This window comes from Cherax quadricarinatus, chromosome 20 (assembly GCF_038502225.1).
Source record: "Cherax quadricarinatus isolate ZL_2023a chromosome 20, ASM3850222v1, whole genome shotgun sequence".
NCBI lineage: Eukaryota > Metazoa > Arthropoda > Malacostraca > Decapoda > Parastacidae > Cherax > Cherax quadricarinatus.
The window spans coordinates 7174088-7199186 of NC_091311.1; the positions used below are offsets into that span (position 1 = coordinate 7174088).

General features: G+C 48.0%; 2 protein-coding genes across 2 annotated transcripts in view; one reads left to right on the forward strand and one right to left on the reverse strand.

Moving 5' to 3' along the window:
* LOC128699890 (low-density lipoprotein receptor-related protein 4) overlaps positions 1–25099 on the reverse strand; it is an 846819-nt gene that overhangs the window by 250880 nt on the left and 570840 nt on the right. The window lies entirely within an intron of this gene.
* The window catches only part of LOC128699880 (uncharacterized), a 42983-nt gene that overhangs the window by 15643 nt on the left and 2241 nt on the right, over positions 1–25099 (forward strand). The window contains exons 2-4 of the mRNA XM_053792699.2: positions 2855–2973; positions 17031–17126; positions 22482–22555. Coding sequence (XP_053648674.1) covers positions 2856–2973; positions 17031–17126; positions 22482–22555 — 288 coding nt within the window. The 5' untranslated portion in view covers position 2855. The remainder of the gene's footprint in view (positions 1–2854; positions 2974–17030; positions 17127–22481; positions 22556–25099) is intronic.

Sequence of the window (25099 nt, forward strand, 5' to 3'; positions counted from 1 at the left end):
GCATCTGATGAGTTTGAGATACCAGAGCCTTGTATATGTTGCATCTCTACTACAGTGACTAGACTCTCTCTACTCTCCCTGGAGAATATGATTAAGCAATCACAGAAGCACTTGCATTTTAATCATCATTCTCTGTAGTTTCGTTTCATAACAAGATCAAGACTTGTTTACTTAAATCTTACACACACACACACACACACACACACACACACACACACACACACACACACACACACACACACACACACACACACACACACACACACACACAGACTGGCATAAAAGCTAGAGGAAGCAGGCAGAAAAAAAGGAAAGCAGTGCAATGTATCAAGGAATACCTAACAGGAAGGAAACAACTAGTTAGTGCTCTGGTAAAAGTGACAGAGTCGGCAGGTGTGACGAGTGGGGTCCCACAAGGATCAGGACTAGAACCTCTACTATTTCCTATAAACGTGAATAATTCATGACGAGAGGGATAGCATCCGAGGTATGCCTGTTACCAGATGATGTGCAAGTAACGAGGACAGTGCAAGCGAGTGAAGACCAGACAAGACTATAAATGGACCTAGACAGGCTACATGTTCTGGTTCAGGTTCAGGTTGCTTCACCAGGACAGGTCTTGGCCCGGGTCTTCTCTATGTGGTGACCCAGCAGTGACTCATGAAGGAATGTCGGAGTTAGTACAAGTGGAGTACCGTTGACAGCCCTATAGCAGGGGGCAGCACTATGGCAGGGGCAGCCCTATGGCAGGGGCAGCCCTATGGCAGGGGCAGCCCTATGGCAGGGGCAGCCCTATGGCAGGGGCATCCCTATGGCAGGGGCAGCCCTATGGCATGAACAGCCCTATGGCATGGGCAGCCCTATGGCATGGGCAGCCCTATGGCAGGGGCAACCCTATGGCAGGGGCAGCCCTATGGCAGGGGCAGCCCTATATCATGGGCAGCCCTATGGCAGGGGTAGCCCTGTGGCATGGGCAGCCCTATGGCAGGGGCAGCCCAATGGCAAAAGCGCGGTGAGCACACAGGCGACAGGTCTGGTCTCACAAATGTCTACTTAAATTTAACATTAGCAACTTCAAAGTTAAAAAGATTGGGAATGGACAAATAAGATAGTAAACGGAGTACAGACTCGGTGGAGAGGGGAAAGGCTGCAAACCTCACTCAGGAAAAATGACCTCGGGGTGAGCAGTGCACAGAACATGTCGCCTGAGGAGGACTCAAACGAATACCTGCTGCAGCAAACGTGCGTCTGGTAAATGTAAGGTTAGCTTTTATGATCTTAACCAAGATGTCATTCGTAATACTTTGTACAGCATATTTTAGGCCCACATTGGCATATACAGCACCAGTAAGACACATATTGGAACACACACACACACACACACACATATATATATATATATTGTATGTGTGTGTGTGTGTGTGTGTGTGTGTGTGTGTGTGCTCACCTAGTAGTGGTTGCAGGGGTCGGGTCATAGCTCCTGGCCCCGCCTCTTCACTGCCCGTTACTCGGTCACTCTTCCAGCTCCATGAGCTTTATCATACCTCTTCTTAAAGCTATGTGTGGATCCTGCCTCCACTACATAACTACCTAGACTATTCCACTTCCTGGCAATTGAAGAAATACTTCCTAACATCCCTGTGGTTCACCTGAGTCTTCATCTACCAACTGTGACTCCTTGTTGCTGTGTCCAATGTCTGGAACATCCTGTCTCTGTCTTCCTCATCGATTCCTCTCAGTATTTATATGTAATTATCATATCCCCCTATCTGTCCTGTCCTCCAGTGTTGTCAAGTCGATTTCCCTTAACCTCTCCTCGGAGGACATACTCTTTTGCTCCGGGACTAGTCTTGTTGCACTTTCTCTAGTTTCCTCACATGCTTGTCTAGGTGAGGGTTCCAAACTGGTGCCGCATACTCCAATATGGGCCTAACGTACACGGTGTACAGGGTCCTGAACGATTCTTTATTAAGATGTCGGAATGCTGTTCTGAGGTTTGCTAGGCGCCCATATTCTGCAGCAGTTATTTGGTTGATGTGCGCTTCAGGAGATGTGCCTGGTGTTATACTGTGTGTGTGTGTGTGTGTGTGTGTGTGTGTGTGTGTGTGTGTGTGTGTGTGTGTGTGTGTGTGTGTGTGTGTGTGCGTGCGTGTACTCGCCTCACGTTATTGTACTCGCCTAATTGTGGTTGCAGGGGTCGAGATTCAGCTCCTGGCCCCGCCTCTTCACTGACCGCTACTGGGTCCTCCCTCTCCCTGCTCCATGAACATTATCGTACCTCGTCTTAAAACTATGTATGGTTCCTGCCTCCACTACATCACTTGCCAGACTATTCCACTTCCTAACACCTCTGTGGCTGAAGAAATACTTCCTAACATCCCTTTGGCTCATCTGAGTCTTCAGCATCCAATTGTGACACCTTGTTTCTGTGTCCCATCTCTGGAACATCCTGTCTCTGTCCACCTTATCTATTGCACGAAGTATTTTGTATGTCGTTATCATATCGCCGCTGACCCTCCTGTCCTCCAGTGTCGTCAGACCGATTTCCCTTAATCTTTCTTCGTAGGACATTCCCCTTAGCTGTGTGTGTGTGTGTGTGTGTGTGTTTGTGTGTGTGTGTGTGTGTGTGTGTGTGTGTGTGTGTGTGTGTGTGTGCAAAAAAACCACAGTGAAAAGATAGTTAAATTCCAAGCACTTTCATAATTTTCACATTACCAGTGTTGATAATGTGAGAAATTACGAAAGCGCTTGGAACTTCATTTTTTTAACTGCAGTTACTTTACATAATGTGATATCAACTGTTTACTGTGATCTTATTGCATGTATATATCTTAAGAGGTCTTCATCCTCTCAGCATGAAGACTACACTGACCCTGGCACCCCTGGTGCTGGCACTGGCTCTCCATCTCACCTCTACTCAAGCTGCCAAGGCAGGCTTCCGCAGAGAAGGTCGATCCGTCCGCACCTGTTTACGTAAGTAGCCTATAGTTGTTGTATATTAATCTTTGTCAAAAGATGACTTGTTTAGTGTTGCCGTGTGTCAAGGTCACGGCAAGACAAGTGAAGGCGGAGCAACACAAGACTGTAAGGAGGGACGCAGTAGCAGCTTATTGTTACTTAGACTGGATGGGCAGAGTGGGCAGGTAAATCAGTCAGCTCGTGGTGATGTAGAATCACAACAACTGCTGTCTAGGTACTGCAGGTGTTCTTGGATTTTAGGAAACTGGCTAAATGTATGTTGAAGACAATGTCAACGTTATTAAGAAGTTTTTTGTATGACAAGATTACGATTGTGTAATAGTCTTAGGAAAAATTACAATCAATTATAAGATGACACAGTGGGCTGGTGTACACTGAGACACAGTGGGCTGGTGTACACTGAGACACAGTGGGCTGGTGTACACTGAGACACAGTGGGCTGGTGTACACTGAGACACAGTGGGCTGGTGTACACTGAGACACAGTGGGCTGGTGTACACTGAGGCACAGTGGGCTGGTGTACACTGAGGCACAGTGGGCTGGTGTACACTGAGACACAGTGGGCTGGTGTACACTGAGACACAGTGGGCTGGTGTACACTGAGACACAGTGGGCTGGTGTACACTGAGGCACAGTGGGCTGGTGTACACAGAGGCACAGTGGGCTGGTGTACACTGAGACACAGTGGGCTGGTGTACACTGAGACACAGTGGGCTGGTGTACACTGAGACACAGTGGGCTGGTGTACACTGAGGCACAGTGGGCTGGTGTACACTGAGGCACAGTGGGCTGGTGTACACTGAGACACAGTGGGCTGGTGTACACTGAGACACAGTGGGCTGGTGTACACTGGGACACAGTGGGCTGGTGTACACTGAGACACAGTGGGCTGGTGTACACTGAGACACAGTGGGCTGGTGTACACTGAGACACAGTGGGCTGGTGTACACTGAGGCACAGTGGGCTGGTGTACACTGAGACACAGTGGGCTGGTGTACACTGAGGCACAGTGGGCTGGTGTACACTGAGACACAGTGGGCTGGTGTACACTGAGACACAGTGGGCTGGTGTACACTGAGGCACAGTGGGCTGGTGTACACTGAGACACAGTGGGCTGGTGTACACTGAGGCACAGTGGGCTGGTGTACACTGAGACACAGTGGGCTGGTGTACACTGAGACACAGTGGGCTGGTGTACACTGAGACACAGTGGGCTGGTGTACACTGAGGCACAGTGGGCTGGTGTACACTGAGACACAGTGGGCTGGTGTACACTGAGGCACAGTGGGCTGGTGTACACTGAGGCACAGTGGGCTGGTGTACACTGAGACACAGTGGGCTGGTGTACACTGAGACACAGTGGGCTGGTGTACACTGAGACACAGTGGGCTGGTGTACACTGAGACACGGTGGGCTGGTGTACACTGAGACACGGTGGGCTGGTGTACACTGAGACACAGTGGCCTGGTGTACACTGAGACACAGTGGGCTGGTGTACACTGAGACACAGTGGGCTGGTGTACACTGAGACACAGTGGGCTGGTGTACACTGAGACACAGTGGGCTGGTGTAAACTGAGACACGGTGGGCTGGTGTACACTGAGACACAGTGGGCTGGTGTACACTGAGACACAGTGGGCTGGTGTACACTGAGACACAGTGGGCTGGTGTACACTGAGACACAGTGGGCTGGTGTACACTGAGGCACAGTGGGCTGGTGTACACTGAGACACAGTGGCCTGGTGTAAACTGAGACACGGTGGGCTGGTGTACACTGAGACACGGTGGGCTGGTGTACACTGAGACACAGTGGGCTGGTGTACACTGAGACACAGTGGGCTGGTGTACACTGAGACACAGTGGGCTGGTGTACACTGAGACACAGTGGGCTGGTGTACACTGAGACACAGTGGGCTGGTGTACACTGAGACACAGTGGGCTGGTGTACACTGAGACACAGTGGGCTGGTGTACACTGAGACACAGTGGGCTGGTGTACACTGAGACACAGTGGGCTGGTGTACACTGAGACACAGTGGGCTGGTGTACACTGAGGCACAGTGGGCTGGTGTACACTGAGGCACGGTGGGCTGGTGTACACTGAGACACGGTGGGCTGGTGTACACTGAGACACAGTGGGCTGGTGTACACTGAGACACAGTGGGCTGGTGTACACTGAGACACAGTGGGCTGGTGTACACTGAGACACAGTGGGCTGGTGTACACTGAGACACAGTGGGCTGGTGTACACTGAGACACAGTGGGCTGGTGTACACTGAGACACAGTGGGCTGGTGTACACTGAGACACAGTGGGCTGGTGTACACTGAGACACAGTGGGCTGGTGTACACTGAGACACAGTGGGCTGGTGTACACTGAGACACAGTGGGCTGGTGTACACTGAGACACAGTGGGCTGGTGTACACTGAGACACAGTGGGCTGGTGTACACTGAGACACAGTGGGCTGGTGTACACTGAGACACAGTGGGCTGGTGTACACTGAGACACAGTGGGCTGGTGTACACTGAGACACAGTGGGCTGGTGTACACTGAGACACAGTGGGCTGGTGTACACTGAGACACAGGGGGCTGGTGTCCACTGAGACTGAGACACAGTGGGCTGGTGTACACTGAGACACAGTGGGCTGGTGTACACTGAGACACAGTGGGCTGGTGTACACTGAGACACAGTGGGCTGGTGTACACTGAGACACAGTGGGCTGGTGTACACTGAGACACAGTGGGCTGGTGTACACTGAGACACAGTGGGCTGGTGTACACTGAGACACAGTGGGCTGGTGTACACTGAGACACAGTGGGCTGGTGTACACTGAGACACAGTGGGCTGGTGTACACTGAGACACAGTGGGCTGGTGTACACTGAGACACAGTGGGCTGGTGTACACTGAGACACAGTGGGCTGGTGTACACTGAGACACAGTGGGCTGGTGTACACTGAGACACGGTGGGCTGGTGTACACTGAGACAGTGGGCTGGTGTACACTGAGACACAGTGGGCTGGTGTACACTGAGACACAGTGGGCTGGTGTACACTGAGGCACAGTGGGCTGGTGTACACTGAGACACAGTGGGCTGGTGTACACTGAGACACAGTGGGCTGGTGTACACTGAGACACAGTGGGCTGGTGTACACTGAGACACAGTGGGCTGGTGTACACTGAGACACAGTGGGCTGGTGTACACTGAGACACAGTGGGCTGGTGTACACTGAGACACAGTGGGCTGGTGTACACTGAAACACAGTGGGCTGGTGTACACTGAGACACAGTGGGCTGGTGTACACTGAGACACAGTGGGCTGGTGTACACTGAGACACAGTGGGCTGGTGTACACTGAGACACAGTGGGCTGGTGTACACTGAGACACAGTGGGCTGGTGTACACTGAGACACAGTGGGCTGGTGTACACTGAGACACAGTGGGCTGGTGTACACTGAGACACGGTGGGCTGGTGTACACTGAGACAGTGGGCTGGTGTACACTGAGACACAGTGGGCTGGTGTACACTGAGACACAGTGGGCTGGTGTACACTGAGGCACAGTGGGCTGGTGTACACTGAGACACAGTGGGCTGGTGTACACTGAGACACAGTGGGCTGGTGTACACTGAGACACAGTGGGCTGGTGTACACTGAGACACAGTGGGCTGGTGTACACTGAGACACAGTGGGCTGGTGTACACTGAGACACAGTGGGCTGGTGTACACTGAGACACAGTGGGCTGGTGTACACTGAAACACAGTGGGCTGGTGTACACTGAGACACAGTGGGCTGGTGTACACTGAGACACAGTGGGCTGGTGTACACTGAGACACAGTGGGCTGGTGTACACTGAGACAAGGTGGGCTGGTGTACACTGAGACACGGTGGGCTGGTGTACACTGAGACACGGTGGGCTGGTGTACACTGAGACACAGTGGGCTGGTGTACACTGAGGCACAGTGGGCTGGTGTACACTGAGACACAGTGGGCTGGTGTACACTGAGACACAGTGGGCTGGTGTACACTGAGACACAGTGGGCTGGTGTACACTGAGACACAGTGGGCTGGTGTACACTGAGACACAGTGGGCTGGTGTACACTGAGACACAGTGGGCTGGTGTACACTGAGACACAGTGGGCTGGTGTACACTGAGACACAGTGGGCTGGTGTACACTGAGACACAGTGGGCTGGTGTACACTGAGACACAGTGGGCTGGTGTACACTGAGACACAGTGGGCTGGTGTACACTGAGACACAGTGGGGTGGGGTCCACTGACTGAGACACGGTGGGCTGGTGTACACTGAGACAGCGGGCTGGTGTACACTGAGACACAGTGGGCTGGTGTACACTGAGACACAGTGGGCTGGTGTACACTGAGGCACAGTGGGCTGGTGTACACTGAGACACAGTGGGCTGGTGTACACTGAGACACAGTGGGCTGGTGTACACTGAGACACAGTGGGCTGGTGTACACTGAGACACAGTGGGCTGGTGTACACTGAGACACAGTGGGCTGGTGTACACTGAGACACAGTGGGCTGGTGTACACTGAGACACAGTGGGCTGGTGTACACTGAAACACAGTGGGCTGGTGTACACTGAGACACAGTGGGCTGGTGTACACTGAGACACAGTGGGCTGGTGTACACTGGACACAGTGGGCTGGTGTACACTGAGACACAGTGGGCTGGTGTACACTGAGACACAGTGGGCTGGTGTACACTGACACAGTGGGCTGGTGTACACTGAGACACAGTGGGCTGGTGTACACTGAGACACAGTGGGCTGGTGTACACTGAGACACGGTGGGCTGGTGTACACTGAGACAGTGGGCTGGTGTACACTGAGACACAGTGGGCTGGTGTACACTGAGACACAGTGGGCTGGTGTACACTGAGGCACAGTGGGCTGGTGTACACTGAGACACAGTGGGCTGGTGTACACTGAGACACAGTGGGCTGGTGTACACTGAGACACAGTGGGCTGGTGTACACTGAGACACAGTGGGCTGGTGTACACTGAGACACAGTGGGCTGGTGTACACTGAGACACAGTGGGCTGGTGTACACTGAGACACAGTGGGCTGGTGTACACTGAAACACAGTGGGCTGGTGTACACTGAGACACAGTGGGCTGGTGTACACTGAGACACAGTGGGCTGGTGTACACTGAGACACAGTGGGCTGGTGTACACTGAGACACGGTGGGCTGGTGTACACTGAGACACGGTGGGCTGGTGTACACTGAGACACGGTGGGCTGGTGTACACTGAGACACAGTGGGCTGGTGTACACTGAGGCACAGTGGGCTGGTGTACACTGAGACACAGTGGGCTGGTGTACACTGAGACACAGTGGGCTGGTGTACACTGAGACACAGTGGGCTGGTGTACACTGAGACACAGTGGGCTGGTGTACACTGAGACACAGTGGGCTGGTGTACACTGAGACACAGTGGGCTGGTGTACACTGAGACACAGTGGGCTGGTGTACACTGAGACACTAAATCTTCATTGCACTGCATATCAATAATTCTGCAAAAAATCAATCACTGTGAACATGATTTCGTTCAAGAATTAAACCATAGCATTGCACAATGCAAAATAAATACAAATACAATTTGCATTATTAAAAACTGAAAACAAACTTTGAAGTCAGTTAAATATTACAGATAAACAATATTTTCACTATACATAACTTAGAGGATTACCGACCAGGAGAGATCACAACGATGTGAATAACAGAGAAAACCAGAAAATCAAGTTGGGAATAACAGAAAACCAGAAAATCAAGGTAGGAATAACAGAAAACGAGACAACCAACTTAGGAATAACAGAAAACGAGACAACCAACTTAGGAATAACAGAAAACGAGACATCCAGGAGCGTGAATAACGGAAACTATTTCAAAATGAATCAAATAACAGATAGATTAATAAGTCCAGGATAACATCAGACTTGAATCCATGACGAGTAACTTAAAACATACAGGTCACTTCCATGACATGCTGGAAGTCGCATTATCAAGATTTCGTGAGTCCAGGATTAAATGTCTAAAGTGTAAAGCCCTCTAGACTTACTACTAGCCTACTAGCAGACTAAGAGGGCTAAGCTGCGGGGAACAAATATTTCAGAAAGTTCACCCAACATAAATAATGTTTAGATTAACACAAGTGAACTGATACACTGTTTACGGATGGAAGACATGTAAAGGATCCTCAAACATTAAGCGATTGTTTGTGACTTAATGTCTAATATAAAATGGGCTCGAGTTTAACTTATGGTCAACTACGTAGAACTAAGAATAGCATAACAAACATTCTTATGAACTGTCACTAGAAGTATTTTAGTGCTGAAGTTTTTTCCGTGATTTTTTTCAAAGCTTTCTGGAAATAGGTCATTGGATTGCTCTTACTAAATATTATTTTTTTGAGATTCCAGCGTTAAAAAAAGACAAACTAGAGCACAGTGAAAAACACTTATTAGTTCAAATTTTTATTATATTTCTATTAAGGAATAAAGGTTTATACTTAATCCAAAATCTCTCTCTCTCTCTCTCTCTCTCTCTCTCTCTCTCTCTCTCTCTCTCTCTCTCTCTCTCTCTCTCTCTCTCTCTCTCTCTCTCTCTCTCTCTCTCTCTGAGTTATATAGAAGAGGCTTCTATTATTTTAGTCATTATTAAAGTCCAGGTATAAATATATTACATTCACTCTCGAAAAGGAAAATCATTTATTTCATGAAGGTCGATTACATCTGCCTTTCCTCAATTATCTTAATTATATTTAGAGGATAAAATGTAATAACATCTTCAACAGTTGCTGTTCACTGTTCTACTGGTCTGACTTTCATGAAGGAAATTATAGCCGTAACAATTATTTTCATAGAGGAGCTAACCACTGTTGTATCTCCAAGAACATTGAAGTCAGAGAATATATATGGAGAAAGTACCACGAGTTACATACCCTAAGAATATCTAACTATAAGTTTCCTATCAGAAGAGTTGGTTGTTTGTAGAGTGAATCCGAACTGCAACATGAGAGCAGTGTTTTAAATTCTACAAGCCTTGATCCACCCCGGAGCCTAGTCACAGACCGGGCTGCGGGGGCATTGACCACCGAAACCCTTTCCAGGTATACGCCAGGTAAGCTAGTTACTCACAAATTAGAGTTCCCTTTCATATCTTGATTGGTAACACACTCAGCTCACACATTAATTGCTCGTGGTTCAACCCCCGGTACGGGTGGAAACACTGTGCGTGTTTCCTTAAGACACCTGCTGTCATTGATCGCCTAGCACAGTGGTTCCCAAACTTTTTCAGCTTGTTACCCAATTTAACATGCCACATAAAGCATGTTACCCCTTTCACAAAATGTTATTATTGATATATATGGCTAAACGTGAACGTATACAGCCTCGCATACTCTGCTAATCCTAGCAAAACCATTGAAAACGTAAGAACCACACATACATTATATATAAAATTAATAATAGCTACAAATTCACAGTAACAGTGGGTAAATACTAACTATAAACTGCACAGGGCAGTACACATACATACCAGCTTATGTCTACCTCGGCTGATGCTCACAGATAAACTGACAGTGTGAAATAGAGGCAGCCTCAGGAAGTGAGTGACGTGTACTGGACAGGTCGATCTGGGCTACTGAGTGACTTTTGTCCTGAAGCATACTTGTCAAAATACTTTTGGGTTTCCACACACTTAGCTATATATTTCTTCTTTTCTAATACTGTATATTAGTTTTTGATGTTTATTGTTATTTGGTTTAACTTTATTACTTACTTATAATAGGTTTACTTTACAACTTTATATACTAAGAAAAAGTTAACAATAATCCTCATACCGGGTACCGCATTGTTTTCTTGATTTTCAGAATTCATAACTTTTTTTCTGTCACCCCTCCATTACCCCCCAAAAATGGTTAAATTACCCCCAGGGGGTAATTTACCCCCAGTTTGGGAACCACTGGCCTAGCAGTAAGTAGGTAACTGGGTGTTAGCCGACTGGTGTGTGTGTCGCATCCTGGGGACAAAATTACCCTAAGTTACCTGACACAGGACTCTGGCCTCACTGGCTAACACAGCATCCTGACACAGGACTCCGGCCTCACTGGCTAACACAGGATCCTGACAAAGGACTCTGGCCTCACTTAACACAGGATCTCGACACAGGACTCTATCCTCACTGGCTAACACAGGATCCTGACACACGACTCTGGCCTCACTGACTAACACAGGTTACTGACGCAGGACTCTGGCCTCACTGGCTAACACAGGATCCTCATACAGGGCTGTGGCCTCGCTGGCTAACAAAGGATCCTCATACAGGACTCTGGCCTCGATGGCTAACACAGGATCCTGACACAGGACTCTGGCCTCACTGGCTAACACAGGATCCTGATACAGGACTCTGGCCTCACTGGCTAACACAGGATCCTGACACAGGACTCTGGCCTCACTGGCTATCACAGGGTCCTGACACACGACTCTGGCCTCATTTGCTAAACAGGATCCTGACACAGGACTCTGGCCTCACTGGCTAACACAGGATCCTCATACAAGACTGTGGCCTCACTGGCTAACACAGGATCCTCATAAAAGACTCTGGCCTCACTGGCTAACGCAGGATCCTGACACAGGACTCTGACCTCATTGGCTAACACAGGATCCTGACACAGGAATCTGGCCTCACTGGCTAGCGCAGGATCCTGGTACAGGACTATGGCCTCACTGGCTAACACAGGATCCTGACACAGGACTCTTTCCTAACTGGCTAACACAGGATCCTGACACAGGACTCTGGCCTCACTGGCTAACACAGGATCCTGACACAGGACTCTGGCCTCACTGGCTACCACAGGATCCTGACACAGGACTCTGGCCTCACTGGCTAACACAGGATCCTGACACAGGACTCTGGCCTCACTGGCTAACACAGGATCCTGACACAGGAGTCTGGCCTCACTGGCTATCACAGGATCCTGACACAAGAATCTGGCCTCACTGGCTAATACAGGATCCTGACACAGGACTCTGGCCTCACTGGCTAACACAGGATCCTGACACAGGACTATGGCCTCACTGGCTAACACAGGAACCTGACACAGGACTATGGTCTCACTGGCTAATACAAGATCCTGACACAGGACTCTTGCCTCCCTGGCTAACACAGCATCATGACACAGGACTCTGGCCTTAATGGCTAACACAGGATCCTGACACAAGACTCTGGCCTCACTGGCTAACACATTATCCTGACACAGGACTCTGGCCTCACTGGCTAAAACAGGATCCTGACACAGGACTCTGGCCTCACTAGCTAACACAGGATCCTGACACAGGACTCTGGCCTCACTAGCTAACACAGGATCCTGACACAGGACTATGCCCTCACTGGCTAACACAGGATCCTGACACAAGACTCTGGCCTCACTGGCTAACACATTATCCTGACACAGGACTCTGGCCTCACTGGCTAACACTGGATCCTGACACAGGACTCTGGCCTCACTGGCTAACACATTATCCTGACACAGGACTCTGGCCTCACTGGCTAACACAGGATCCTGACACAGGACTCTGGCCTCACTGGCTAACACAGGATCCTGACACAGGACTCTGGCCTCACTGGCTAACACAGGAGCCTGACACAGGACTCTGGCCTCACTGGCTAACACAGGAGCCTGACACAGGACTCTGGCCTCACTGGCTAACACAGGATCCTGACACAGGACTCTGGCCTCACTGGCTAACACAGGATCCTGACACAGGACTCTGGCCTCACTGGCTAACACAGGATCCTGTCACAGGACTCTGGCCTCACTGGCTAACACAGGATCCTGACACAGGACTCTGGCCTCACTGGCTAACACAGGATCCTGACACAGAACTCTGGCCTCACTGGCTAACACAGGATCCTGACACAGGACTATGGCCTCACTGGCTAACACAGGATCCTGACACAGGACTCTGGCCTCACTGGCTAACACAGGGACCTGACACAGGACTCTGGCCTCACTGGCTTACACAGGGACCTGACACAGGACTCTTGCCTCACTGGCTAACACAGGATCCTGACACAGGAGTCTGGCCTCATTGGCTAACACAGGATCCTGACACAGGAGTCTGGCCTCACTGGCTAACACAGGACCCTGACACAGGGCTATGGCCTCACTGGCTAACACAGCATCCTGACACAGGACTCTGGCCTCACTGGCTAACACAGCATCCTGACACAGGACTCTGGCCTCACTGGCTAACACAGCATCCTGACACAGGAATCTTACCTCACTGGCTAACACAGGGACCTGACACAGGACTCTTGCCTCACTGGCTAACACAGGATCCTGACACAGGAGTCTGGCCTCATTGGCTAACACAGGATCCTGACACAGGAGTCTGGCCTCACTGGCTAACACAGGATCCTGACACAGGACTCTGGCCTCACTGGCTAACACAGGATCCTGACACAGGCCTCTGGCCTCACTGGCTAACACAGGATCCCGACACAGGACTCTGGTCTCACTGGCTAACACAGGATCCTGACACAGGACTCTGGCCTCATTAGCTAACACAGGATCCTGACACAGGACTCTGGCCTCACTGGCTAACACAGGATCCTGACACAGGACTCTGGTCTTGCTGGCTAACACAGGATCCTGACACAGGGCTATGGCGTCACTGGCTAACACAGGATCCTGACACAAGACTCTGGCCTCACTGGCTAACACAGGATCCTGACACAGGACTCTGGCCTCACTGGCTAACACAGGAGCCTGACACAGGACTCTGGCCTCACTGGGTAACACAGGATCCTGACACAGGACTCTGGCCTCACTGGCTAACACAGGATCCTGACACAGGACTCTGGCCTCACTGGCTAACACAGGATCCTGACACAGGACTCTGGCCTCACTGGCTAACACAGGATCCTGTCACAGGACTCTGGCCTCACTGGCTAACACAGGATCCTGACACAGGACTCTGGCCTCACTGGCTAACACAGGATCCTGACACAGAACTCTGGCCTCACTGGCTAACACAGGATCCTGACACAGGACTATGGCCTCACTGGCTAACACAGGATCCTGACACAGGACTCTGGCCTCACTGGCTAACACAGGGACCTGACACAGGACTCTGGCCTCACTGGCTTACACAGGGACCTGACACAGGACTCTTGCCTCACTGGCTAACACAGGATCCTGACACAGGAGTCTGGCCTCATTGGCTAACACAGGATCCCGACACAGGAGTCTGGCCTCACTGGCTAACACAGGACCCTGACACAGGGCTATGGCCTCACTGGCTAACACAGCATCCTGACACAGGACTCTGGCCTCACTGGCTAACACAGCATCCTGACACAGGACTCTGGCCTCACTGGCTAACACAGCATCCTGACACAGGAATCTTACCTCACTGGCTAACACAGGGACCTGACACAGGACTCTTGCCTCACTGGCTAACACAGGGACCTGATACAGGACTCTTGCCTCACTGGCTAACACAGGATCCTGACACAGGAGTCTGGCCTCACTGGCTAACACAGGATCCTGACACAGGACTCTGGCCTCACTGGCTAACACAGGATCCTGACACAGGCCTCTGGCCTCACTGGCTAACACAGGATCCCGACACAGGACTCTGGTCTCACTGGCTAACACAGGATCCTGACACAGGACTCTGGCCTCATTAGCTAACACAGGATCCTGACACAGGACTCTGGCCTCACTGGCTAACACAGGATCCTGACACAGGACTCTGGTCTTGCTGGCTAACACAGGATCCTGACACAGGGCTATGGCGTCACTGGCTAACACAGGATCCTGACACAAGACTCTGGCCTCACTGGCTAACACAGGGACCTGACACAGGACTCTGGCCTCACTGGCTAACACAGGGATCTGACCCACGACTCTTGATTCACTGGCTAACACAGGAGTCTGGCCTCATTGGCTAACACAGGATCCTGACACAGGACTCTGGCCTCACTGGCTAACACAGGATCCTGACACAGGGCTATGGCCTCACTGGCTAACACAGGATCCTGACACAGGACTCTGGCCTCAGTGGCTAACACAGGATCCTGACACAGGACTCTGGCCTCACTGGCTAACACAGCATCCTGACACAGGAATCTTGCCTCACTGGCTAACACAGCATCCTGACACAGGACTCTGACCTCACTGGCTAACACAGCATCCTGACACAGGACTCTGGCCTCACTGGCTTACACAGGATCTTGACACAGGACTCTGGCCTCACTGGCTAACACAGGATCCTGACACAGGACTCTGGCCTCACTGGTTAACACAGGATCCTGACACAGGCTCTGGCTTCACTGGCTAACACAGGATCCTGGTACAGGACTCTTGCCTCACTGGCTAACACAGGATCCTGGCACAGGACTCTTGCTTCACTGGCTAACACAGGATCCTGACACAGGACTCTGACCTCACTGGCTAACACAGGATCCTGACACAGGACTCTGGCCTTACTTTCTAACACAGGATCCTGACACAGGACTCTGGCCTCACTGGCTAACACAGGGACCTGACACAGGACTCTGGCCTCACTGGCTAACACAGGATCCTGACACAGGACTCTGGCCTCACTGACTAACACAGGATCCTGACACAGGACTCTGGCCTCACTGGCTAACTCAGGATCCTGACACAGGACTCTGGCCTCACTGGCTAACACAGGATCCTTACACAGGACTCTGACCTCACTGGCTAACACAGCATCCTGACACAGAACTCTGGCCTCACTGGCTAACACAGCATCCTGACACAGAACTCTGGCCTCACTGGCTAACACCTCAGCAATCAGAATTCACCCAGAAAAAACACAAGGCTAGATGTCTTTAAATTAATACTCGAGAGCTTACGTATTACATAACTTTAAACTGGACTTAATGACAAGAAATCTACTGGAAATAAATCACTTTGAATTTTGGGTAGTTATACTAGGTAATTTACACTGAATGATAATTATACTTATGTGTACGTTTGCCTCAATAAACCTACAAAAAACTCGTCTGTGAAAAGTAATTCTAGTTTATCGTCTGTGGGTGTGTCTGGCTTTCTGTCGTTCACGTTGTTGTCAAGTTTTGGTCAGTAACTGACCTAAGTTATGTTGAACATAAACATGGTGGAATAAATGGAACGCGTTCTCAGATTTTAAGTTTGTGCTCATCTTTTGATAATATTTTTTTAATGTTTGTTTTGAATTACATACTGTTATGTTTCAGTTGTAGATGATAGTGACTGTAACGTCGATAATTCTGCGGTGCAAATAAAAGTGAGACCATAGAGGAAAATCAACCTGTGTTGAGAACGTGTGTGAAAGTGGCCAGCGATGTAACTGCAAGAGTAAAGTAAAAGGACACAAGTGTAACTAATGTGACATTTTATTGTGGCAACGTTTCGCTCTCCAGGAGCTTTATCAAGCCATTACAAACAATACATGGACACAGAGGGTATATAAAGGCTCAGAGTGAGGTGCAATACTAGTGAGGTACCATTTAGATGTTCACTAGTGGTGGTAGTAGTAGTAGTGACAAAAGTAGTAGTAGTAATACAGTATGGTAGAGCAATTAATCCTTTTACTCTACGAATTAATTGCTCTACCATATTGTATTACTACTACTACTTTTGTCACTACTACTACTACTACTACTACTACTACTACTACTACTACTACTACTACTACTACTACTACCACTAGTGAACATCTAAATGGTACCTCACTAGTATTACACCTCACTCTGAGCCTTTATATACCCTCTGTGTCCATGTATTGTTTGTAATGGCTTGATAAAGCTCCTGGAGAGCGAAACGTTGCCACAATAAAATGTCACATTAGTTGCACTTGTGTCCTTTTACTTTACATATTGTCGGTAATTCTACCAACTTTATTACAAACTGCAAGAGTGACGTTAAAATCAGCTGGAAATTGTTACCTTTGCATGATGTATTTCTACTGTGAAAAATATATACCAATTCCTTTTTTAATCACTGCTTCAGGTATCTTCTGTGACCACAACGAGACGTGTTTTGACTGTGCTAAGAGTGCTTTCTGGGAGAACAAGGAGAGCGTCAGGGAGTGTGTCAATGCTTTTGGTAAGTCTCCAAGACAGACACATTTTTGCCTTTCAGAGAAAATTTTAAACTGTCAAGAAGTACGCAAAAACACAGGACGTGGTTATGTACGGACATAAGGTACACATTACTGCATCCTGTGATATAGTCATTAGGTACACAACACCTGGTACACCATCATCAGGTACCCATCACCTGGAGGTGTACTGTCATCAAGGGCATTATTTTTCCAGACGTAGTAATCGTTTGATTTGATAATTATAATTAAAACGATGTTAATTAACTTAATAAACTTAGCATTAAACGTTCTTGTAAGTTATCTTTCAAAACCATTATAACACAGCTAAATTGATCAAGACAGCAAATGTACAGGTAATTCTTAACAGGAAAGCGAATTCTTTCTTAACAAAGCAGCATGGTATCTCTCTGAGGGAGTATAGTCTCTCTCTGAGGGAGTATACAGTCTCTCTCTCTCTCTGAGGGAGTATGCAGTCTCTCTCTCTCTCTCTCTCTCTGAGGGAGTATACAGTCTCTCTCTCTCTGAGGGAGTATACAGTCTCTCTCTCTCTGAGGGAGTATACAGACTCTCTCTCTCTGAGGGAGTATACAGTCTCTCTCTCTCTGAGGGAGTGTACAGTCTATCTCTCTCTCTCTCAGGGAGTATACAGTCTCTCTCTGAGGGAGTATACAGTCTCTCTCTCTCTGAGGGAGTATACAGTCTCTCTCTGAGGGAGTATACAGTCTCTCTCTCTCTCTCTCTGAGGGAGTATACAGTCTCTCTCTCTCTGAGGGAGTATACAGTCTCTCTCTGAGGGAGTATACAGTCTCTCTCTGAGGGAGTATACACTCTCCCTCTCTCTGAGGGAGTATACAGTCTCTCTCTCTCTGAGGGAGTATACAGTCTCTCTCTCTCTCTCTCTGAGGGAGTATACAGTCTCTCTCTCTCTCTCTGAGGGAGTATACAGTCTCTCTCTCTGAGGGAGTATACAGTCTATCTCTCTCTCTCTCTCTCTCTCTCTGAAGGAGTATACTGTCTCTCTCTCTCTCTGAGGGAGTATACAGTCTCTCCCTCTCTCTGAGGGAGTATACAGTCTCTCTCTCTCTGAGGGAGTATACAGTCTCTCTCTCTCTGAGGGAGTATACAGTCTCTCTCTATGGAAGTATACAGTCTCTCTCTCTCTCTCTCTCTCTCTCTCTCTCTCTCTCTCTCTCTCTCTCCCTCTCTCTCTCTCTCTGAGGAAGTATACAGTCTCTCTCTCTCTGAGGGAGTATACAGTCTCTCTCTGAGGGAGTATACAGTCTCTCTCTGAGGGAGTATACAGTCTCTCTCTGAGGGAGTATACAGTCTCTCTCTAAGGAAGTATACACTCTCCCTCTCTCTGAGGGAGTATACAGTCTCTCTCTCTCTGAGGGAGTATACAGTCTCTCTCTCTCTCTCTCTGAGGGAGTATACAGTCTCTCTCTCTCTCTCTGAGGGAGTATACAGTCTCTCTCTCTGAGGGAGTATACAGTCTATCTCTCTCTCTCTCTCTCTCTCTCTGAAGGAGTATACTGTCTCTCTCTCTCTCTGAGGGAGTATACAGTCTCTCCCTCTCTCTGAGGGAGTATACAGTCTCTCTCTCTCTGAGGGAGTATACAGTCTCTCTCTCTCTGAGGGAGTATACAGTCTCTCTCTATGGAAGTATACAGTCTCTCTCTCTCTCTCTCTCTCTCTCTCTCTCTCTCTCTCTCTCTCTCCCTCTCTCTCTCTCTCTGAGGAAGTATACAGTCTCTCTCTCTCTGAGGGAGTATACAGTCTCTCTCTGAGGGAGTATACAGTCTCTCTCTGAGGGAGTATACAGTCTCTCTCTGAGGGAGTATACAGTCTCTCTCTAAGGAAGTATGCAGTCTCTCTCTCTCTGAGGGAGTATACAGTCTCTCTCTGAGGGAGTATACAGTTTCTCCCTCTCTCTGAGGGAGTATACAGTCTCTCCCTCTCTCTGAGGGAGTATACAGTCTCTCTCTCTGAGGGAGTATACAGTCTCTCTCTCTCTCTGAGGGAGTATACAGTCTCTCTCTCTGAGGGAGTATACAGTCTCTCCCTCTCTCTGAGGGAGTATACAGTCTCTCCCTCTCTCTGAGGGAGTATACAGTCTCTCTCTCTCTCTCTCTGAGGGAGTATACAGTCTCTCTCTCTCTCTCTCTCTCTCTCTCTGAGGGAGTATACAGTCTCTCTCTCTCTGAGGGAGTATACAGTCTCTCCCTCTCTCTGAGGGAGTATACAGTCTCTCCCTCTCTCTGAGGGAGTATACAGTCTCTCTCTCTCTCTCTCTGAGGGAGTATACAGTCTCTCTCTCTCTCTCTCTCTGAGGGAGTATACAGTCTCTCTCTCTCTGAGGGAGTATACAGTCTCTCTCTCTCTAAGGAAGTATACAGTCTCTCTCTAAGGAAGTATACAGTCTCTCTAAGGAAGTATACAGTCTCTCTCTAAGGAAGTATACAGTCTCTCTCTAAGGAAGTATACAGTCTCTCTCTAAGGAAGTATACAGTCTCTCTCTAAGGAAGTATACAGTCTCTCTCTAAGGAAGTATACAGTCTCTCTCTAAGGAAGTATACAGTCTCTCTCTAAGGAAGTATACAGTCTCTCTCTAAGGAAGTATACAGTCTCTCTCTAAGGAAGTATACAGTCTCTCTCTAAGGAAGTATACAGTCTCTCTCTAAGGAAGTATACAGTCTCTCTCTAAGGGAGTATACAGTCTCTCTCTAAGGAAGTATACAGTCTCTCTCTAAGGAAGTATACAGTCTCTCTCTAAGGGAGTATACAGTCTCTCTCTAAGGAAGTATACAGTCTCTCTCTAAGGAAGTATACAGTCTCTCTCTAAGGAAGTATACAGTCTCTCTCTAAGGAAGTATACAGTCTCTCTCTAAGGAAGTATACAGTCTCTCTCTAAGGAAGTATACAGTCTCTCTCTAAGGAAGTATACAGTCTCTCTCTAAGGAAGTATACAGTCTCTCTCTAAGGAAGTATACAGTCTCTCTCTAAGGGAGTATACAGTCTCTCTCTGAGGGAGTATACAGTCTCTCTCTCTCTCAGGGAGTATACAGTCTCTCTCTGAGGGAGTATACAGTCTCTCTCTCTCTGAGGGAGTATATAGTCTCTCTCTCAGAGGGAGTGTATAGTCTCTCTCTCAGAGGGAGTATATAGTCTCTCTCTCAGAGGGAGTATATAGTCTCTCTCTCAGAGGGAGTATATAGTCTCTCTCTCTGAGGGAGTATAGTCTCTCTCTCAGAGGGAGTGTATAGTCTCTCTCTCAGAGGGAGTATATAGTCTCTCTCTCAGAGGGAGTATATAGTCTCTCTCTCAGAGGGAGTGTATAGTCTCTCTCTCAGAGGGAGTATATAGTCTCTCTCTCTGAGGGAGTATAGTCTCTCTCTCAGAGGGAGTGTATAGTCTCTCTCTCAGAGGGAGTATATAGTCTCTCTCTCAGAGGGAGTATATAGTCTCTCTCTCAGAGGGAGTATATAGTCTCTCTCTCAGAGGGAGTGTATAGTCTCTCTCTCAGAGGGAGTATATAGTCTCTCTCTCAGAGGGAGTATATAGTCTCTCTCTCTGAGGGAGTATAGTCTCTCTCTCAGAGGGAGTGTATAGTCTCTCTCTCAGAGGGAGTATATAGTCTCTCTCTCAGAGGGAGTATATAGTCTCTCTCTCAGAGGGAGTATATAGTCTCTCTCTCAGAGGGAGTGTATAGTCTCTCTCTCAGAGGGAGTATATAGTCTCTCTCAGGGAGTACATAACCCCTAGGTTAGGAATTATTATTATTATTAAAGATTAGCCGGTATTCTCCAGGCCCGGGCCTTTTCCAAGTGGTGGCCCGGCCTTGGCTCCCTCTTTAGGGAGTGTCTGAGACCTAAGTCTCCCATGGGAGGAGGCACAAGTACCTCCTCATCTTTGGGACCAACTGTCCCCAAGCCTGGCCACAAGCTAGGCCTCTCTGGTCTGCCATCCCCGCCCCAAGGGGACAAATGGGAATGACAGTCTTATGAGCTAAAGGCTCGGGCTCAGGCACCTACCCTACCCTAGAAGGGTTAAGCATGGTATCGATGGTTAGGAATTATAATCCTTCACTCCTTCCTAAAACATAGTCGCTCCTACTCCCTGAAGTGTAGTTATCTTATGTTACAATGTAGTCTCCCCTCTGCAATTTAGTTTTCTCTTACTGCAATATAGCCTTCCCTCATTCAACAATTTAGACTCCCATTACTATAACGTAATCTGCCCCTCATTCTGCAATGTACGATTTGAAACAGTCTACTTGTTTTTCTAGCCGAGTCTGTCGACAGCCACGTCGCAGTTACCAGTCTTGGGAAAACTGTAAAAACAAGACATGCAACAATAACTTAATTTTTTTTTATAACGACTTCTGCAAATATATTGACAGTGGACAGGAGAAGCAGCGCTAATAATTCAGAAGAGAAGAACTGGCACCAGTATCTTAGTATCAACCCAGATGTATAGAAATCATCAAGTACGTTTTAGTCCGCAGTACAAAAATAACCCACACATAGGAGAAATAAACTTTGTGACGACGTTTCGGTCCGGTTTGGACCATTAACAGTCACGGTATTGTGCCTCTGTTATTTATGTATCAGTCTAAATTCAATACTGAACTAACATATAGTAAAAAGGCCTGAGCTTGCTACCACCTGCAGCTCACAAGACTGCCATCCCCACGAGCCCCTTTGGGGCGGGGCAGATGGCAGACCAGAGGACTAGCTTCTCCCTACGAGCCCCGTGAGGGCGGGGAATGTGGCTAGGCCTGGGGACAGTTGGTCCCAAAGATGAGGAGGTACTTGTACCTCCTCCCATGGGAGACTTAAGTCTCGAGACACTCCCCAGATAGGGAGCCAAGGCCGGGTCACCACTACTTGGAAAAGACCCGGGCCGGGAGAATACCGGAGAATAAAAAAAAAAAAAAAAAAAAAAAATACAGTAGCCCAGAGGAAGATGATGAAGGATGTTCTGGCAAGTAACCACTGAAATGTTCTTCCTACTGCTTACCTACCCGGAGGTCGTTCCTAGGGGGTCAACGACCCCCTCGGACTAGTCCTTGACCAGGCCTCGCGGTGAAACACTGTATGATCAACCAACCTGTTACTGCTTATTAAATCGTATCATGCAACTCAGGTGTTGAACTTTGGACTGGGTATACTTCACCAAGTCTCTTATGATCACCGTAACTACCTAACTTATACTAGTATAAAAATTTGATATTAAATATATATATATATATATATATATATATATATATATATATATATATATATATATATATATATATTAGAATGACAGACAACGTGTGAATCAAAAGTGTATATTAATGTTCCTTTCACCAACAGAGAAGGACTGTGACCGTATGCCGTCCACAGAACTACACGTGTTGAAACAGTGTGTAGTGAAAGCCAACCCTATGGTAAGTATGTACGATGTGCAGGTCAGTTCCTAATGTGTGTACGATGTGCAGGTCAGTTCCTAATGTGTGTACGATGCGCAGGTCAGTTCCTAATGTGTGTACGATGCGCAGGTCAGTTCGTAATGTATGTACGATGCGCAGGTCAGTTCCTAGTTATGTACGATGTGCAGGTCAGTTCCTAGTTATGTACGATGTGAAGGTCAGTTCCTAGTTATGTACGATGTGCAGGTCAGTTTCTAATGTGTGTACGATGTGCAGGTCAGTTCCTAATGTTTGTAAAATGTGCAGGTCAGTTCCTAATGTATGTACGATGTGCAGGTCAGTTCCTAGTTATGTACGATGTGCAGGTCAGCTCCTAGTTATGTACGATGTGTAGGTCAGTTCCTAATGCGTGTACGATGCGCAGGTCAGTTCTTAATGTGTGTACGACGTGCAGGTCAGTTCTTAATGTGTGTACGATGTGCAGGTCAGTTCCTAATGTGTGTACGACGTGCAGGTCAGTTCTTAATGTGTGTACGATGTGCAGGTCAGTTCCTAATGTATGTACGATGTGCAGGTCAGTTCCTAATGTATGTACGATGTGTAGGTCAGTTCCTAGTTATGTACGATGTGGAGGTCAGTTCCTAATGTGTGTACGATGTGCAGGTCAGTTCCTAATGTGTGTAAGATGTGCAGATCAGTTCCTAATGTATGTACGATGTGCAGGTCAGTTCCTAGTTATGTACGATGTGCAGGTCATTTCCTAGTTATGTACGATGTGTAGGCCAGTTCCTAACGTGTGTACGATGCGCAGGTGAGTTCCAAATGAATGTACTATGTGCAGGTCAGTTCCTAATGAATGTACGATGTGCAGGTTAGTTCCTAATGAATGTACGATGTGCAGGTCAGTTCCTAATGTATGTACGATGTGCAGGTCAGTTCCTAGTTATGTACGATGTGCAGGTCAGTTCCTAATGTGTGTACGACGTGCAGGTCAGTTCCTAAAGTATGTACGATGTGCAGGTCAGTTTCTAGTTATGTACGATGTGCAGGTTAGTTCCTAATGTATGTACGATGTGCAGGTCAGTTCTTAATGTATGTACGATGTGCAGGTCAGTTCCTAGTTATGTACGATGTACAGGTCAGTTCTTAATGTGTGTACGATGTGCAGGTCAGTTCCTAATGTATGTACGATGTGCAGGTCAGTTCTTAATGTGTGTACGATGTGCAGGTCAGTTCCTAATGTGTGTACGATGTGTAGGTCAGTTCCTAATGTATGTACGATGTGCAGGTCAGTTCCGAAAGTATGTACGATGTGTAGGTCAGTTCCTAATGTATGTACGATGTGCAGGTCAGTTCCAAATGTGTACGATGTGCAGGTCAGTTCCTAATGTGTGTACGATGTGCAGGTCAGTTCCTAAAGTATGTACGATGTGCAGGTCAGTTCGTAATGCATGTACGATGCGCAGGTCATCTCCTAGTTATGTACGATGTGCAGGTCAGTTCCTAGTTATGTACGATGTGCAGGTCAGTTTCTAATGTGTACGATGTGCAGGTCAGTTCCTAATGTTTGTAAAATGTGCAGGTCAGTTCCTAATGTATGTACGATGTGCAGGTCAGTTCCTAGTTATGTATGATGTGCAGGTCAGCTCCTAGTTATGTACGATGCGCAGACCAGTTCCTAATGAATGTACGATGTGCAGGTCAGTTCCTAATGTGTGTACATGGGCAGGTCAGTTCCTAATGAATGTACGATATGCAGGTCAGTTCTTAATGTATGTACGATGTGCAGGTCAGTTCCTAATGTGTGGACGATGTGCAGGTCAGTTCCTAGTGTACGTACGATGTACAAATCTGTTCCTAGTTATGAACGATGTGCAGGTCAGTTCCTAATGTGTGTACGATGTGCAGGTCAGTTCTTAGTTATGTACGATGTGCAGGTCGGTTTCTAATGTGTGTACGATGTGCAGGTCAGTTCCTAATGTGTGTACGATGTGCAAGTCATGCCCTAATGCATGTACGATGTGCAGGTCGGTTTCTAATGCATGTACGATGTGCAGGTCAGTTCCTATTGTATGTACGATATGCAGGTCAGCTTTTGTGTGTTTGTGTGTGTGACGCAGGCCGACAATAATGTGTGTATGTATGTTATCACAGCTTCCAGTACCTACACGCTAGTTTTTCCTGTCGTTCCACTACCTAGTGGAATGACAGTATATATACTGCCTACCTTCCCTTCGCGCTTCTCTGTGACTAGTTAATGGAGCAAGTCGTACCGAAGCCTCCTCATAAGCTACAGTTTTCTACTTGCTGGTGATTTCTGTATTGTTCCAGTCATGATATTGTTCCAGTCATGATATTGTTCCTTATTGTTCTTTAAATAAATTTCTTCTTCTTTCTCATCCACCCTGTTTACTTCCCGTATAGTTTATTTCATCTTTTTTTAGCTTATAACATCTTCTATACTTGTCTCATCTTCTATACTTGTCTCATCTTCTATACTTGTCTCATCTTCTATACTTGTCTCATCTTCTATACTTGTCTCATCTTCTATACTTGTCTCAT